General features: G+C 37.5%; 1 protein-coding gene across 1 annotated transcript; it reads left to right on the forward strand.

Moving 5' to 3' along the window:
* The first annotated feature begins 4927 nt into the window (after positions 1 to 4927).
* Positions 4928 to 7240, forward strand: LOC146719584 (uncharacterized). Its single transcript, XM_085489972.1, has 9 exons — positions 4928 to 5157; positions 5278 to 5358; positions 5475 to 5837; positions 5919 to 5978; positions 6073 to 6184; positions 6316 to 6452; positions 6536 to 6592; positions 6689 to 6800; positions 6931 to 7240. Exons 1-9 carry the CDS (start codon positions 5050 to 5052, stop codon positions 7173 to 7175), a joined length of 1275 nt encoding a protein of 424 aa, XP_085346098.1. The 5' UTR covers positions 4928 to 5049; the 3' UTR covers positions 7176 to 7240.
* Positions 7241 to 19795: the final 12555 nt, after the last annotated feature.

Raw genomic sequence — 19795 nt, forward strand, 5'->3', positions numbered from 1 at the left:
CTACTTCTCGTGTGACGTTGGCGGCGGTGGCTTGGCGGAGCGGCGTCATCTCTATCCATTTGGAGAATCGATCCTGCATGGTCAGCAGCCTGGTATGGCCACTGGTCGATCGTGGCAATGGTCCGACCAGATCAATGGAGACCTGTTGCCACGGGTGCGTGACGTTGGTGGCTCGAAGTTTCCCGGCCGGCAAGGTTTGTGCGGCCTTGTGGGTGGCGCAGTTTCGGCAGTCACGGACGTATCGAGTGACGTCGCGGAACATTCCTGGCCAATAATATAAGCGCGCTACTCGTGCGATGGTCTTCGCAATGCCAAAGTGTCCGGCGGTCGGGTCGTCATGCAGTCGGTGCAGTATTTCCGCGCGCTGGGGTTTCGGGACGCACTGTTTCCATTGCTCCTCGCTTGGCGAGTCGTGGAAGTTGAGATCATGCAGGATGTGTCGATGCAACTGTCGGTTCTGGATGCGGTAGTCCGCATGTTCGGCCGGGTGTTGTTGTACCTGGTGATAAAGGCGGCGGTACCATTGACAGTCTGGAGCGGCTTGTATGACACAGGCCTCGGGTTGACGAGAGAGAGCGTCGGCCACGATGTTCAGTTTTCCTTTACGATACCGGATGTCATAGTCGTACTGCTGAAGCTCGAATACCCATCTCCCTAGGCGACCGGTGGGAGCTTCCAGTCTCTGCAGCCATCGAAGCGACTGGTGATCGGTGACAACCGTGAAGTGATAACCCTCCAGATAGTCGCGCATTCGACGGATTCCCCACACTACCGCCAGACATTCTAGCTCTGTAGCGCTGTAGTTCCTTTCTGCGCTATTTAGTGTACGGCTGGCGTAGGCAATGACGCGTTCGCCTTCGGATAGTTCTTGGGTGAGCACGGCACCTAGCCCACACATGCTGGCGTCGGTCTGGAGGGTGAATGGTCGGCTGAAATCGGGACAAGCAAGAACTGGTGCGGTGGTGAGCGCCCGCTTCAGCTCGTCGAAAGCCTTTTCTTCTTCTGGTCCCCACGCAAAACGTGCTCTTTTTTGGGTCAAGCGTGTCAACGGTGCGGCGGTGGTGGAGAAGTCTGGTACAAAACGGCGGTACCAGGAGGCGACGCCGAGGAATTGGCGCACTTGACGTACGGTTGTCGGGGTCGTCCACGCGGCTACCGCGCTGACCTTGTCTGGGTCAGTTCGAATGCCGTCTTTGTCCACTATATGCCCCAAATATTTGAGACGGCTGCAACAGAAGTGGCACTTCTGTGGGTTAAGGCGGAGGCGCGCTTGTCTCAACCGTCTGAAGACCTCGGCCAAATGTTCCATATGGGTCTCCAGTGACGAGCTGACTACGATGATGTCGTCGAGGTAGACCAATACGTGTGGCTCGAGTTCCGGGCCGAGGACACTATCCAGCAACCGCTGGAACGTGGCCGGTGCCGAATGTAACCCAAAAGGCATGACTTTAAATTGGTAGAGTCCTCGCCCAGGAATTGTAAAGGCGGTGGCTGGACGGCTGACCGGATCTAGTGGCACCTGCCAATATCCGTCCTTTAAGTCTAGTGTTGAAAGGTACTGGGCCCCTCGGAGCTTATCGAGGGTAGCGAGGATGTGCGGCAGTGGGTAGGCATCTTTGTCGGAGGCTTGATTCAACTTGCGGAAATCGATACAAAATCGGTGTCCTCCATCCTTCTTCTTGACGAGGACTACGGGGGAACTCCAGGCGCTGTTGGACGGTTCGATCACTCCGGCTTCCAACATTTTATTCACCTCGCTATCAATGACGGCCTGCATGGCCGGATTACGGGGTCGGTATCTCTGCTTTATTGGGGCTCCAGGCCGCAATCTGATCTGGTGTTTGGTGCGATCGGTGGGCCCCTGCACGGACTCAAATAACCGGAGTTCGGTATCCAAGAACTGCCGGAAACGCTGGTCTTCCTCTGGTGAGCGTGGGGAGATTCCGGCGGACAGTTTGCCGTAGACAGACGCCACCTGGGCCGGAGCCGTCCTCCCTGGTCGGTTGGATGGGGGAGGCGGCAGCGTAATGCGTAACCGAGCCCATAGGTCGACTCCGATTAGTACCTCGCTGCTGAGGTTATCCAGGACCTGGAAGCGGTGGCGGACAGAGCGAGGGCCGACTCGGATGGCGAAGCGGATCGAACCGGAGGTGGGTGCCTTGGAGCCGTCGGCTAAGTTGACCGGTTCTTCGGACGGCTGGATCTGGAGGCCACGATCAGACAAGCGTTTGGCCATGGCGGCGTTCACAAACGACACTTCGGATCCGGAATCGAGAAGTGCCCAGGTGTTGAATCGGTGAATCTGGACTGGTAAATGCGGCCGCGGTGTGTACTCTATCTGGACGCGGGTCGGACGATGGCCGCCTCGTTTCCGACCCGCCGGTCGTTTTCCGTCGGAGGGTGGCAGTCTCGCGTTAGGACGCCATCCTTCCCGCACTGCGAGCAGAACTTCCGTGCTGGGCGGCGACAGTCGAGTCGTGTGTGCCCTCGCTGTTTGCATCGCCAACAGCAACTCGCACGGTCATAGGTAGTGGCGGCAAGATTCGCCTCGGTGGACCGTAATGTTTCGCGGCGTTGTTCTTGGCGACGCCGGTGGATTTCCTCCCACTCGGCGGCACGACTGCATAGCGCGGAAACGGAGTGCAGTTCGTCCAATCGAACGTATAGCTGGAGTTCCGGGTCGGCGTTTTCGTATAATTGCTCGAGCCGTTCCTGGCTAGTGTAGCCGCCAGCCCGACGCATCATTGTCTGTACGGCGGTAGCGTATCGCGTAAACGCCTCTCCTGGCTTCTGTCGCCGGCCTTGTATTTCCCGTCGTAATTGTCGTTTGTACCCGGGTGATAGATACTGGGCCAAGAAATCCTTTCGGAACCCGGCCCATGTGGACCACTGTTCTCTGGTGTTTCGCCACCACAGAAGGGCGTCGCCCTTTAACAGCTCGGACAGACCGGTGAGAAGATTGTGGTCTTCCAGACCATAGGCCACACTGAGTTCCTCCAGATGCTCGAGGAAAGCGAGGGGGTCCTTACCATCAAAATGGCATCCCCATTTGCGTATCTGGTTGAGGGCCTTAGCCGGGTCGGCTTCTGGTGGTTCGGGGGTTCCGCGTGCACTCCGGTAACGTTCTTCGCGGCTAAGCGGTGCGTGGAGCGTTTCGGCCGCTCCGGTGTTTGGCTGATTGGCCATTACGTGGTCTCTTATGCGGCGGCGGAGGTCGATTAATCTCCCTTCTGGGTCTAGATCGCGGGTGGCGAGGTATCGGACGGCTTCCTCTTTATCTAGGCGGTAGATCCACCCAAGCATGTGGATTGCAAACCGGAGTCTCAGACGGTCGAGTCAGGTCCCTGTTCGGGCGCCATGTAACGAAGCACCTTTCCCGACGCCACGGATCGGCTCGTCGGTGCCAGGATTCGGGAAGAGGGGAGACTCAGATTTACAATGACACACGGTTGCTCTGGTAAAAGTAGAGTTTATTCGGGGCCACCTTCCTGTGGTTCTCCCGTGATTCAAACCATTATACACAGCACAGTATAATCGGACGAAACGCGACCAGATGATACAGACGCGTACACGACTTATTGCTAGGATTGACAGATAGAAATATTACGGACGAGACGCGACCAGATTATACGGACGCGGACACGACTTATTGCTAGGATTGACGGATAGAAATATTACGGACGAGACGCGACCAGATTATACGGACGCGGACACGACTTATTGCTAGAGTTTCCAACGCGGACACGCGTACGGGCGCCCTGAGAAGGGCGAGCTCCGTCGAGCGCCGGTGACTTTCAGGTAGGACCCGGTGACCGAGGACGCTCGGCCTGCACGACGAGAACGCTCGTCGGCCGGGGTGATTTACGGACAGGACCCGGTGACCGAGGACGCTCGGCCTGCACGACGAGAACGCTCGTCGGCCGGGGTGATTTACGGACAGGACCCGGTGACCGAGGACGCTCGGCCTGCACGACGAGAACGCTCGTCGGCCGGGGTGATTTACGGACAGGACCCGGTGGCCGAGGACGCTCGGCCTGCACGACGAGAACGCTCGTCGGCCGGGGTGAGTTACGGACAGGACCCGGTGACCGAGAACGCTCGGCCTGCACGACGAGAACGCTCGTCGGCCGGGGTGAGTTACGGACAGGACCCGGTGACCGAGAACGCTCGGCCTGCACAACGAGAACGCTCGTCGGCCGGGGTGATTTACGGACAGGACCCGGTGACCGAGGACGCTCGGCCTGCACGACGAGAACGCTCGTCGGCCGGGGTGAGTTACGGACAGGACCCGGTGACCGAGAACGCTCGGCCTGCACGACGAGAACGCTCGTCGGCCGGGGTGATTTGGAGTGTGGGAGTTGAGGAGTGATCCCTGAGTACGCTCGAGGGACCAGGACAAGACTGGTGTCGAAGTCTCGGCTGCGCCGCTCTTTATACCCGTCGGCCACCCCACTCTAAGACTAGCTTGGAGGGGGTCGAGTGACGGGTGGGGGCGAAAAGGCGGATTCCCAACGTATTCGTGTGGTGGCCCCGAAAGGGGCCGTTTACACGAGCGCGGGCGACTAGTGACGGCTAATCGGGTCGTCACAGGAGGAATCCTTATTAATCTATAGCGTCTTTTAATTGTAAATTATTATAAAAGGGTTTTAAGTCCATCACGAATGTATCGTTTTCGTACACGTTCTCTACTTGAAAATCACGATCAATCAATATTTTCAATATCATCAATTTCTTCCATTAATTCCATAATATTTAATAATAAGCTTATCTTAAAGTCATGTACGACTGACTTGAAAACATAACCTTTCTTTCTAATAAACATGTAGATCGATTCTGTAATTTAAGTGAGATCGTTCGTTTTTCGCACTTTCATCTCACGTGAGTTTATTCGTGCGATTCTGTAACGTCAAAGTGAAAATACGAAATCACTAGATTTGCTAATGTGATAATGTAAATAATTGTGGGAGAGAACTATCGATGGAGAGAACTCTGTGAATACCTCAAATAAAAAGTATCACGCCATTATTGCAAAAACTTTTTTTAACAAAAATGAATGTGACGGAGAAGCAGAAACAAATACTTATAAACTTTATGCGATCTCATCCCGATTTTGGAAGAGGCAGATTACGTTATAACCGCGAAAATAAAAAAAGAATAGTAAATGATTTTATAAATTATTTTATTATGATATAAATATTATTTTTAAAAACGATAAATAATAGAAGTAATAAATTGTAAATAAAAATTACAAGTAAATATGTGCATATTTTTTTATAGGACGAGTTATGGGAGGAAATAACATCAGATCTCAATTGTGCAGGCTGCGGTCCTCAAAAGTTGCCAAAAGAATGGGCAAAGGTAAATATACAATATATATACGTTAAATAAATAATTTACTTGTTAGTTACTATTTTACATAATACTATCTTATTTTACATAATACTAATGGCAAGATTATTCTTTTTTTGTTACAGACATGGCGTGATTGGAAATCGAATTTGTTAAAACGAGTAGCCACATATAAAAGTTACTCAGCAGGCACTGGAGGAGGACCACCAAAGACTTTAGACACTAGCCCCTCCGAAGACGATTTATTAGAATTTCTAACACCTGAAGCCAGTGGAATGTCTAATATTCCTGAAGGAGGAGCTATTGGCGATAATAACTTTACTTCTCCTTACTTGACCGCTAAAAAAATGTTGACGTCACAGAATCTGCAGGATTCTCCTATCTGGCAAACCAAAGAATTCTCAACTTCGCAGAATTCACAGATCAAGAAAATTTCATGCTTCCAAAGATCTCAAGATATGACTTCCTCCTTGCATCTCAATGCTGAAGTAATGTTATTTTATTGTAGAATTTTAAAATTATTATTATATACTATAGTTTTAATATTAATTTTATCTTACAAATTTCAGGAAAATCTCTTCGATTGTGATGTAATAAATGTCAATGATACAGAGAATCTTCCAATAAATGTAAGTGCAATCATAATATATGATGTTTCTTTTGTTCACACAATGTATCTATTTCTTGCAAAGTAGTATATAAAAGTATTCTATTCTGTTTCAGATATCTTCTAATGTACTCGCTTCTATAGGAAATGTACAGATTCCAAAACAAGTACATTGCCAGAACTCCAGTACAATATCAACAAAAAACAAGAGATATTCTGATGACAGAGGTAATGAAAATTAATTACTAATGACCACTCCTTTCTTATGTGATATATCATCACTATTTCATTTTATTTAATCTTTTGACATCTATTATTGAAGAAAACTGATATTAATTATAATATTGAATTTCTTTTAGATATGGGTAACAAAAAAATTAAACAGAACTGGCAAACCACCAAAGAGTTCTTGACCTCGCAGAGTTCACAGATCCAAAAAACTTCATGCTTTCAAAGACCTCAAGATACGACTTCCTTCTTGCATCTCAATGCTGAAGTAATATTATTTTACTGTAGAATTTTAAAATTATTATTATATACTATAGAGTTTTAATATTAATTTTATCTTACAAATTTCAGGAAAATCTCTTTGACAATGACATAATAAATGATGATACAGAGAATCTTCCAATAAATGTAAGTGCAATGATAACATATATAATGTTTTTTTTCTTTACGCTGTATCTATTGTATTTCTTGCAAAGTATATGAAGGTATTTTGTTTTGTTTCAGATATCCTCCAATGTACTTGCTTCTACAGAAAATGTACAGATTCCAAAACAAGTACATTGTCACAACTCCAGCACAATGTCAACAAAAAACAAGAAATATTCTGATGACAGAGGTAACAAAAATTAATAACTATTGACGACTCTTCTCTTGTGTGATATATTAACACTATTTTATTTTATGTTATTTTATCTTTCGATGTCTATTATTGAGAAAAATTGATATTAATTATATTTAATTTTTAGATACCGGTAACAAGAAAACAAAGCAGAATGTTAAACAATTATTTGAACAGCACACCGTGGATTATTGCAGTATTCAGGAGCGATCATTACAATTGAAAGAGGAAAAATTGACTGTAGCAAGAGAAGAGTTACAATTAAAAAAAGAAACTTACCAAGAACGCAACGAACTTCTAACATCGTTGATTGAAAAGGTAGATGAATTAACGAATATAATTCGATCCGTTGCTCCGCAATATTTGGAATAAAATAAGAAAAACAAAGTACATTGATGGGAAGTTTGCACGGGAGAGTTTCATGTCTGTCATAAATATTAAAAGAATTGGTGCAATTTTTTTGTTAATTAGTTTTTATTTTACATGTTATTTTAAGTTGTAGAATTATATTATTTTTTTGTAATATCATTAGTAATTGCTTTGCCACTCTCTATTATGTAGATGGTTTAGAAAATAATTTTACTACTAATTATAAAATTACTTATTAATTACAAAATTAGTTATTCTAAAATTAATTATTTAATTTTTGCAAATTTAATTTCCAAAATCTTGATTGATGTGTAACCTGTTTAGATATATTAAAATTTACAAATAAAGTACACTATTTTTTATGTAAATAAACATATATATTTATCATACAGTTGTTTACAAATAAGATAATATACTTTCTCATTCCCACTATTAAAATAATATACAATACGTTCAATATACATCTTAATTTCTACGTAAAATATTGTACAGATTTGTTGGACAATTCAATAATAGATTTGTTTAAAAAATGTTTCAAAAGCACCTTAAAATTACTGATAAAATTACAAAAAATCTAAAAAAATACTAGTAATATAACATCGAATTAAGGATTAATTAATTAGTAAAATACCATTGAATCACTCGAGTTTGGGTTTGTTCTCCAGTTTCTTCGGCAATATTACATGGTATCGGTGGTTCAATATCCATTTCATCCAGATATATTTCATCGTTTGGAATTCTCCATTTAATTGCCATATTGTGTAGAATGCAGCAAGAATTAACAACGAGAGCTATATAACAAAATATTTCACCAATATATACAGATTGCAAAAAATAGTAAAATTATAAAATAGTGACCTTAAACTAACATATAAAATAACGTAAAAGCAAAATAAAACTTAATCATGGCTACTTTCGCGACAGATCAAAATGATTCAGATTAAAATGATCTCTACGCTATAATTATTCAAATTTTAAATTTCATTAGAACTATTATAATGAAATTTCAAGTTTGAGCAATCATAGCCACAGATTATTTTAATGTAGATCATTTTGATTCTGTTGCAAAAGCAGTTAAAAATACGAAAAAAAGTTATAAAGAAAATTATAAAACAATAAATAGAATTAAAAAGTGAAATTACCAGCAAATTGTGGAGAATAATGTAAAGCTCGTTCTTTCCGTAAGCAACGCCAGCGACCTTTTAGAATGCCGAAACATCGCTCTATAGTCACACGAGTCCGGACATGATGATCTGTATACCTTGCGCCTGGAGTTCCTTCTACTTGATTTAATTGTGGCGTCAGTAAAAAAGGTAGAAGAGGATATGCAGAATCACCTAAAATACGTACAATATTAGTCTTTAACCAACGCTAATATTTTTGTTTGATAGATGCATAATTAAAGAAAATTATAAGTACTATAAGAGAAGTTCACTGAAGCTTGAATATAATTGAATATAATTCTTATTATGGATTTTGTAGGCTTTCCAGCAACGACACAGAGCGACAAGTGTATCGTTCTATCTTTGCTGTTCACTAGTATTGAAAGATAATAGAACGATACACTGTGTCGCTCTGTGTCATTGTTGGAAAGCCTACATTATTACAATATAATTATTTACCTATAAGCTAGGAATTTATTTCACCTTCTCTGTGCCTTTGCTCTAAATGAGCAAATACTCTCGATGATCGGAGCACTCGGGCATCGTGTGTTCGGCCACCATGGGCACTATTTACGGCAAGAATTTCGCACTTGGAATCACAAATCTGAAATTACATTATTTAGTAGTTTATTATTATTATCATTAGTATATATATGTATTATTATTATTAATATTATTATTATTATTTATTTATTGTGATACATATTCTAGCATTACACAGTATATTTATATACTTACAACCAATACATTTAATGAATGATATAACTTTCGATTGATAAATAGGTATTCCCTTTCAATTTCTGGTGGAAAAATAGCAACGTGTGTTCCATCAATTGCTCCAATAACTCCTGGAAAACCGCCGTTTCTGAAAAATCTGAAAAATAAATATTAGAATACTAAAATATTTTTATCCTTCATAATCTACTGATTAAAACTTATATTGAATGTTATATAAAATAAATAATAAAATTATAATATAAAAACTGACTAGAAATTTATATTTATTCGATCTGCATTCTACGTACATACATAAATCATATAATTATTAATTATTACCTTTGTTTGATGCTTTGAATTCTGTCAGCGGTTACTGGAAAACAAATCCAATCGTCAATAATACAATTCAATGCATTGACAGTCGCATGAAGGGAACGGCTTAATGACGTTTGAGACATACACGTAAAGAAATCTTGGCCTGTTCTTCTCTGATAGGATCCTGATGCAAAGAAGTTTAATGATGCTAGTATCTAAATAAAATAACAAGAATTGAATCAGAAAGATTAAAAAAATTATTAGGAATTTAATAGCTTTACACAAATAGAAAATTCAAAATACATTGTACCTGTAATTCATGAGATATTGCAGTTTTCCGTGATATTTGTGGCATGAATGCCACCAATTGTGCAATAAGCATACGAGTTGCATCTTTTGTCAGTCTAAAACAGAGCTCTCCACATTTTGCTCTTTTCGGCCGATTTCCGAGATTCACCGCCCAGCGACCCCCACTCGCGCTCGAGGCCTTAGCAACGCGTTGACCGATAGCCGTAACTAAGATGCACGGCGCTCCGTCTCAGGGACGATGCATCTGTAACGCGATGCCGTTCCGTACCCTTTCTTTAACTTTAAATTTAACTAAATATTTTCAATATTTTAAAATCGCGATTTTTTAATTATTATTTTTATTATTAATTATTTATTATATTTTATTTATATATGTTTATTTTTAGATTATATTTATATTTATAATAATTGTGGCAATAGATTTCCACGTCACCCATGAGGTACTATTGTTAACGCGTTTTTTTTTATAGTGGTTTCCCCTGTAGGCCTAGTCCACTTAAAAAGAAGAATTAAGAAATGAGCAAAAACGATAGAAAAATCAAAAATTAAAATTTTGTGCGACTACGCCGTTCGTACGATTCGATAACAGATGGAACATCTATTTCAATATTTGAAGTACTTATTCGCATCAACGAAGATAATGATGCATCCTTCAAACAAGAGCGTCTGTCGGTTTTTATATATTTCATTTTTGAAAAAGAGCATTCACATAAGTAAGTCGAGCCAAACATAGAAAAAAATCGAAGACCGAAATTTCTAAGCCTCGGATAAGTCGCTACGTCTAAAATTTTAAAAACTTCTATTCCTTTTTCCGGTCGCGTTTTAAGGGAAAGTTCAGATTGTAAATCACAAAGTTCCTGTTGCAATTCTATATTTTGCTCTTCGATTTGCGCAGTAAAAGGATTCTCGAGAAAAATAAGACCATTTCTCAACATTTCAAAATCACTAAACCGTGTATTAAATTGACTAATAAGTGAATCGATTAACTGGAGATGCTTCTGAAAATTGCAACTTTTGCCATGCTCTTCGAAAAGAACTTGACAAGATGGGAAAAAATGTAAATTATCTGTCACTATATGATTTTTAAATAATAATAACTGTCTACGGAAAGAATCAATGGCGCTAACTAATTGAGAAATAACTTGATTCGGTCTTTGAAGCTTCAAATTTAAAATATTTAAATGGTTAGTCAAATCAGTAATAAAAGCGAGCTCACTGAGAAATTCTAAATCTTCTAGAAAAAATTTATATTCGTCGCATTTTGCAACAGATATTTCTTGCAAGAAAAGGAAGATTTCTTTTCTTATTGCAAAAAATTTCTCTAAACATTTTCCGGCACTAAGCCAGCGGACCTCGCAATATAAAGGGAGATCGGTATAAGTTGCGTTATGCTCTTCGAGAAAGTGTTGAAACTTGCGATGGGAAAGAAATTTATGACCACCTTTAATAAAATTAACAATTTGCGTTACCGTTTGCATAGCACTACTAAGTTTAACAGTTTTCCCGCATAACGCTTCTTGATGAATAATACAATGAATCATCGGAAATTTTAAATCTCGCTGTCTGATCTGACCGAGGAATCCATTTTTTGAACCTGTCATCGCTTTGGTACCATCTGTTATTATAGACGAACATTTTGTAAAATCTAAATTAAATTTATTGAGAGTTTTTTCTACAGCTCTGAAGATATCTATACCCATAGTTGTATCATGCAAAGCAACAAAGTCTAAAAGCTCCTCGACACATGAGAAATCGTTTTGGACGATTCGAATAAAAATACTCAACTGGCTCACGTGTCGATTATAGGTGCTTTCATCAAGACACAATGAGAAGTACGAACAAGTTGCTAACAAAGATTTTAATCTATCTTCAATAGATAATGCAATATTAGTAATTCTACGTCCTACTGTTTGATGGCTAAGCGGAATACTCGTAACTCGTCAACTGTCAATTTACCGTCAAAGGATTTTACTGTCTCAACGAGACAGTTTTTTATAAATTCACCATCACTAAACGATTTGGAATGCTTCGCGATGAGGAACGAAATAGCGTATGATGCAGCCAAAGCTTTTGCATTATTGTTACCGGCGTTAGAAATTAATAAATCAGAAGAATTATCTGCCTGATAAACTAATTTTAAACCTTCAAGAATTTTTAATTTTTCCTCAGACGTATAACTAGAATATTGTCCGGAATGTTTGACTCTATAATGTCTTTTGAGATTGTATCTTTTTACGACAGACGGCTCGTAACCACAGAGAACACAAGTTGTTTGATTGCGAACAAAAACGAAGAAAATATCTTCCCATATTCTATCATACCTCTGTTCGTAGTTCTGCTTACTTCCATCAGTCATCCTTCAAATAATCGATGAAATCTTGAAATTCTGAGCACTCTCTCGCAGGAAGACGGATCCCACGCAAAGTCTGCGCGGCCAGATTATACGCAATTGTTTAACCGTTATTTATTTGTCTTAACCGATTCTTTACTCCAAAGCGTGTCTCAGCGTAACGTCTTCCTGCGAGAGAGTGCTCAGAATTTCAAGATTTCATCGATTATTTGAAGGATGGCTGATGGAAGTAAGCAGAACTACGAACAGAGGTATGATAGAATATGGGAAGATATTTTCTTCGTTTTTGTTCGCAATCGAACAACTTGTGTTCTCTGTGGTTACGAGCCGTCTGTCGTAAAAAGATACAATCTCAAAAGACATTATAGAGTCAAACATTCCGGACAATATTCTAGTTATACGTCTGAGGAAAAATTAAAAATTCTTAAAGGTTTAAAATTAGTTTATCAGGCAGATAATTCTTCTAATTTATTAATTTCTAACGCCGGTAACAATAATGCAAAAGCTTTGGCTGCATCATACGCTATTTCGTTCCTCATCGCGAAGCATTCCAAATCGTTTAGTGATGGTGAATTTATAAAAAACTGTATCGTTGAGACAGTAAATTCCTTTGACGGTAAATTGACAGTTGACGAAGTTACGAGTATTCCGCTTAGCCATCAAACAGTAGGACGTAGAATTACTAATATTGCATTATCTATTGAAGATAGATTAAAATCTTTGTTAGCAACTTGTTCGTACTTCTCATTGTGTCTTGATGAAAGCACCGATAATCGACACGTGAGCCAGTTGAGTATTTTTATTCGAATCGTCCAAAACGATTTCTCATGTGTCGAGGAGCTTTTAGACTTTGTTGCTTTGCATGATACAACTATGGGTATAGATATCTTCAGAGCTGTAGAAAAAACTCTCAATAAATTTAATTTAGATTTTACAAAATGTTCGTCTATAATAACAGATGGTGCCAAAGCGATGACAGGTTCAAAAAATGGATTCCTCGGTCAGATCAGACAGCGAGATTTAAAATTTCCGATGATTCATTGTATTATTCATCAAGAAGCGTTATGCGGGAAAACTGTTAAACTTAGTAGTGCTATGCAAACGGTAACGCAAATTGTTAATTTTATTAAAGGTGGTCATAAATTTCTTTCCCATCGCAAGTTTCAACACTTTCTCGAAGAGCATAACGCAACTTATACCGATCTCCCTTTATATTGCGAGGTCCGCTGGCTTAGTGCCGGAAAATGTTTAGAGAAATTTTTTGCAATAAGAAAAGAAATCTTCCTTTTCTTGCAAGAAATATCTGTTGCAAAATGCGACGAATATAAATTTTTTTTAGAAGATTTAGAATTTCTCAGTGAGCTCGCTTTTATTACTGATTTGACTAACCATTTAAATATTTTAAATTTGAAGCTTCAAAGACCGAATCAAGTTATTTCTCAATTAGTTAGCGCCATTGATTCTTTCCGTAGACAGTTATTATTATTTAAAAATCATATAGTGACAGATAATTTACATTTTTTCCCATCTTGTCAAGTTCTTTTCGAAGAGCATGGCAAAAGTTGCAATTTTCAGAAGCATCTCCAGTTAATCGATACACTTATTAGTCAATTTAATACACGGTTTAGTGATTTTGAAATGTTGAGAAATGATCTTATTCTTCTCGAGAATCCTTTTACTGCGCAAATCGAAGAGCAAAATATAGAATTGCAACAGGAACTTTGTGATTTACAATCTGAACTTTCCCTTAAAACGCGACCGGAAAAAGGAATAGAAGTTTTTAAAATTTTAGACGTAGCGACTTATCCGAGGCTTAGAAATTTCGGTCTTCGATTTTTTTCTATGTTTGGCTCGACTTACTTATGTGAATGCTCTTTTTCAAAAATGAAATATATAAAAACCGACAGACGCTCTTGTTTGAAGGATGCATCATTATCTTCGTTGATGCGAATAAGTACTTCAAATATTGAAATAGATGTTCCATCTGTTATCGAATCGTACGAACGGCGTAGTCGCACAAAATTTTAATTTTTGATTTTTCTATCGTTTTTGCTCATTTCTTAATTCTTCTTTTTAAGTGGACTAGGCCTACAGGGGAAACCACTATAAAAAAAAACGCGTTAACAATAGTACCTCATGGGTGACGTGGAAATCTATTGCCACAATTATTATAAATATAAATATAATCTAAAAATAAACATATATAAATAAAATATAATAAATAATTAATAATAAAAATAATAATTAAAAAATCGCGATTTTAAAATATTGAAAATATTTAGTTAAATTTAAAGTTAAAGAAAGGGTACGGAACGGCATCGCGTTACAGATGCATCGTCCCTGAGACGGAGCGCCGTGCATCTTAGTTACGGCTATCGGTCAACGCGTTGCTAAGGCCTCGAGCGCGAGTGGGGGTCGCTGGGCGGTGAATCTCGGAAATCGGCCGAAAAGAGCAAAATGTGGACAGCTCTGGTCTAAAACATAAAAAGCATGTAATCACGCGCTGCAATATAAAGCTTTGTCACTACTAAAGAACTTTAAATATGAAAATTTACCTGTACAGCTTGCGAAATTGGCTATCAGACACTGAAAAAGGATCTAATGTATCTCTGAGTAACATTCGTGTAACCCTCATAATCTGATTGCGTTTCAAAGCCTCTTCATCATCCTCTTCCTCAAGTATTAAAACAGCCATGAATATTTCCATTTTTGTTACTTTTTCGGGCTTTATTATTTGTACGACACTTAACCTTAAATAGAATCTGTGGTCTCCACACGCGTCACGACGCTGTCTATAGTTTCTCTCTCGCTCTGTTTTTCAACTTCTCTCTCTCTCTCTCTCTCTCGGATTTCACCATTCGACAAGAAATTTCTTGCCGAACAAACTCCCGTGAGATGGCACGCATTTCCACTAGGATGAAAGTTACTGAATCGCTCGAACTGCTCACTTTTAGTATTTTCATTAAATTTTAGATACAGAATCGACCCCATCACAGATTAATAGACAGATCGCCAAAGGCCTGCCTAAAGAAGAGACCGCCACCTTCGTGCGATAGACTTTGCCCCTTACCGACACACTTTGCCCCTGGTTCGAGTCCGTGCTAAATTTCGTCACAAGACTTTGCCCCTGGTGCGAGTCCGTGCTAAATTTCGTCACAAGACTTTGCCCCTGGTGCGAGTCCAGGCTAAATTCGTTCGACATTACCAACAGACTTTGCCCCTGGTGCGAATCCAGACTAATTGATCATGAGACCAATTTGAGAGATTTGGCTCCCGTTGTGTGTGTGTGTGTGTGTGTGTGTGAGAGAGAGAGAGAGAGAGAGAGAGAGAGAGAGAGAATTTAACATATGCATATATATATAAAATTTATTAAATGTTAAAAATATATTTTTTACACATAAATTTTTTTTATTGAAATAATTACGATTTTAAATGTGTGATATAACACAGTGTTAAAAAATTTTTAATTAAATTTTATTAAAGAAAATTACTTGAAATTTTTTACATTAAGAATTTAAAGGCTCCTTATTCTCTTGTAGAAATTTATTACTACGCCAATTAATCACTTATTTCGAGTATTTAAAATACTATAATATACAGTAATTTAAGTATTCGAAATAAAAGTGATTAATTACGAAATACTCGAAATAAGTGATAAATTGGCGTTACTAGTGATAAATTTCTATAAGGGTTAAAATAAAGTATAAGAGATAAATGGGCTATATGTGAGCCGTATGCGAAATGTGAGATGTAAGACGCATATTGAAATTTAATTTTTCGATATAATTTTCAAAAATGTATACGAGGTACAAAAAATTAGCTTAGACATTTGTAAGACTTAAAATTGGGATTAATTCTCAATTCTATTAATTAAATTTCGATATAACACACCTTACATCCGCGCACGGCTCACATATAGCCCATTTATTTCTTAATGCAATTTTTAAGTTCCTTATTTTTCACAAAGTTCACTTTTTTACGTTATCAAATATTTTTGGTACATGTTTTCAAGAATTTTATATTTTTACTTACCGCAGTTTCTTATCCAAATGTAAAATCTTTTATCGCAGTCTATAAAAAATTGAAACAATTTACAATTTTATGATATGATATTATTATTATTACAATTTCTATATATATGCACATCTGTCAAATATCGTGATTTATTTCACATTATTATCTATTTTAATAAAAAAAAAAAACACTTGCAACAATCAAAAATAAACCGCCTGCCGCGAACGGAAAATGCCAAGAAAGCATGCAATTTCCGCGAATCTCGTAATTTTTTTGAAGAATCAACAATTTCAACGAAATTGTAAATTCTTCAAATCACTGCACAAGTATAATTCACAATAATAATTTTCAGTAACTACGATAAAAAATCGTATACTGAAAACCGCAAACAAAAGTGCAATGGGAATAAGAGTAAAGTCTGTGATAAAATTAATTGGCAATAGAAAATTAATAATTTTCAAATAGAAAAATTTTGAAATGACCGAGGATTTACAAATAATAAAGTAAAAATATGAAATAATTTGTTTTTAAATAATTTATGTTTTCCAATTTTGCTCGCGGAGAGGATCTTTAAAACAAGATTTTTAGAAGAGAAGACCTTTAAAATATAAAGAGGCGAAAACGTTGGAAAAATTAAAGCGCGCGTTTAAACAGATAAACGCAATGAAATAGATACGCAATTGTTTTTATTCATCGCTGTAAGCTCACAAGCTTCTGACGTTCTCGAGTGACCACGTCGCGACCGTGTCACAGAACGAATTCCCATTGTGCTTTCGTTTGTGATTTTCAATTCTTACGATTTTTTCGTTATTATTGAAAAATATTGTGACGTGTGTGTGTGTAGTGATCCGATTTTACGAATCTACAGTTTTAACGAAATTGTAGTTTCGATAAAATCACGAGATTCGTATAGAAATTCGCGGAGATAGTGTGCTTTGTCGGTTCGCGGCCGGCGATTTGTTTTCGATTTTTGCAGGTATTTTTCGTGGATCAAAATGGATAACAATAATGTGAAGAAAATGACGATATTCGACAGATGTGTATACAAAGACTGTAATAATATTAAATCAGATAACTGTAAATTGTTTCGTTTTCCACGGAAGACTGATGAAAGATTTGACATTTGGATAAGAAACTGTGGTAAGTAAAAATACAAAATTTTTCTCTTCTTCTTTTATGTTTTATTGGCTTTTGCTGACCTGAAATTAGAAGTCTTATCTTGTCGATTATTGATCTTCAATTAATAAAATTCTTGAAAATATATAAAATATTTGACGACAACGAAAAAAAATTAATTTTGTGAAATATAAAAAAACGAGTGTCTTAAAAATTTCAAGTAACTTTATTTAATGAAATTTCATTACTATTTTTTTAAGTATATTATCAAGGAGAGGTCGTGGTTGACTCTTCACCGATCTCTTTTTGATAAATTTGTATTAAAATTAAGTTGATCTGTGTTCGAAATTTTCTCTCTCTCTCGTCTAATGCGCCTTGTAATATTTTTTTATTCTTGTAATTTAGAGAAATTTTTATGTTTGTTATAAGACTTAAAGAAAGATGCATGTTTGATCAGTGCTACTAGCACAGCGGGATAGCACAAAAATAATAATTTAGAGATCCCCTAGATTCAAAATTTGAGCTGTCATAATTATTTTTGTTTTTTAAGTTAAAAAAATTTTTATTATTTTGTATATCATGTTATATGCATTATTTGTTACGTAGAAATAAATATTCAACATATATTTATTGTTAGATATATACGCATAATCTCCTCATATATTTAAAATACATACAATAATCGTAACATAAATAAAATATTTTTAGAAAGAAATTTTTTATGTTTTCATTATTTGTATCAACCGGTGCAATGTAATTAAAAAATAAACAAAAACATTTTTATGTCTTACTTCTTTATTTATTTTATTTTTTAATTATTTATTATATTTTTAAAAAGTAAAAATATTTTTCAAAATATTTCTCTGCAAAAATATGATCTTTATATTACAATTATTTTATGTATTTTAAATATATGAGGAAATATATGCGTATCTAACAATAAATATATACCGAATATTTATTTCTACGTAACAAATAATACATATTACATGACATATAAAATAATTAAATTTTTTTTTAATTAAAAAAAAATCATGACAGCTCAGTCTTGAACCTAGGATCCCTAAATTACTATTCTTGTGCTCTGCCGCTGCGCTAACGGCACTGATTGAACATGTGTCTTTCTTTAGGTCTTATAACAAACATAAAATTTCTTTTTAATATCAAGTATAAAAAGATATTACTTACAAGCGTATTGGATGAAAAGCTCGATCACGAATCAATTCATCGAACAAATTTAATTACGCATTATATAAACTGTAGAATTATTTAAACAGGTAATGAAAAGTTACATAAGTGGTCCCCGGCATCAATACAAAAGGCGGGATTATGTGCAGCCCACTTTAATAAAGAAGATTTTATAAGCGAAACGAAATTATATATTAGAAAAAACCCCTTACCATGGGCTTCAAAGGATATTGAGATTCCAGAGCTTGTCGGAGATATAACTGAAGAGATTACAGAAGAAAGCAGAACAAATGAAAATATACTACAAAATGTTAATTCAGAAAATGAAGACTGCATTCGAATGGAAGTTGAAACGCATGCCGATTTAGAAGTAAACGTAAAAGAAGCAGAACATAATAAAAATCAAGTGGCCACAATAAAAATGGTCCCTAAAAGATGTTATCCTTCCGGAAAAGAACTTTTCTGTAATTTCGGAGATGACTTCGCAGACGATGAGTGTTTTAATAATGAAAATCTTCCACTATTTTTGGATAATTATTCGCAAAAAGAAGTAAAAGCGAACACGATAAAAAAGCGAATAAAAAAACCGCAAAAAAAGTCTGCTCCTAAAAAAATATATAATGAAGATGAATTGTCCGAAATTGAAAAATTAAAAAAAGAAAATTTGAGATTAAAAAAACTTCTTATGCAGAAGAAGAGAAAACAAAAAAATATAACTGCTATGTTGCAAAAACGTAATATTGCAATTCTGAAAAACAAGAACGTTTGCAAACACAGTGTTGATGAATTTTTAGATGGAAAGAAATGTCAAAAATCAGTTGCGAGAACTATGATAAAACTTCAACTACATAAGGGTCGAAAAGAATACACAAAAGAAGAAAAAGATTTAGCAAAAACAATGTTTTATTATTCAGCAAGTGGATATTCACGGATGAGAAAAGCTGGACTAAATCTTCCATCGGAATCTTCTGTTAGAAATTGGATATCTGAAACAGAAATTCGACCAGGATTTTGCGAAGAAATATTTAATAAAATTCAAGAAAATTTGTCCAAACTACCACCTTCTCAAAGAGTTGGCTGTTTAAAATTCGATGAGATGTCAATAAAAAAATTTGAAGAATACAGCCGAAAATATGATCTCATCGAGGGATTAATAGATCTCGGACCCCTAGGACGACACAATGAACCAGCAGGACATATTCTACTATTTTGCCTTGATAGTATTAATGCGGAAAATCCTTGGCGGCAAATAGTAGCATACTTTTTGACTGGAAAAAGTTCAACACATAAGGAGATTATTGAACTCACTGAGATATGTTTAAAGAAATTAAAAGATGTAGGAGCAAATGTATAGATAATCACATGTGACCAAGGTGGAGCAAATAGAAAAGCTTTTAATATTTGGCAAATTTCTCCACATAAGCCGTCTTTTTCATTAAATAATGAAACTT

The sequence above is a fragment of the Nylanderia fulva genome, unplaced genomic scaffold (assembly GCF_048542155.1).
Source record: "Nylanderia fulva isolate GAGA-0341 unplaced genomic scaffold, ASM4854215v1 Scaffold929, whole genome shotgun sequence".
Lineage (NCBI taxonomy): Eukaryota > Metazoa > Arthropoda > Insecta > Hymenoptera > Formicidae > Nylanderia > Nylanderia fulva.

Coding starts and splice junctions, on each gene's coding strand:
- LOC146719584 (XM_085489972.1), top strand. CDS start 5,050: ATGAATGTGACGGAGAAGCAGAAACAAATACTTATAAACTTTATGCGA. Junction 6,593..6,688: donor CAGAGAATCTTCCAATAAAT/GTAAGTGCAATG, acceptor GTTTTGTTTCAG/ATATCCTCCAATGTACTTGC. Junction 6,801..6,930: donor GAAATATTCTGATGACAGAG/GTAACAAAAATT, acceptor TTTAATTTTTAG/ATACCGGTAACAAGAAAACA.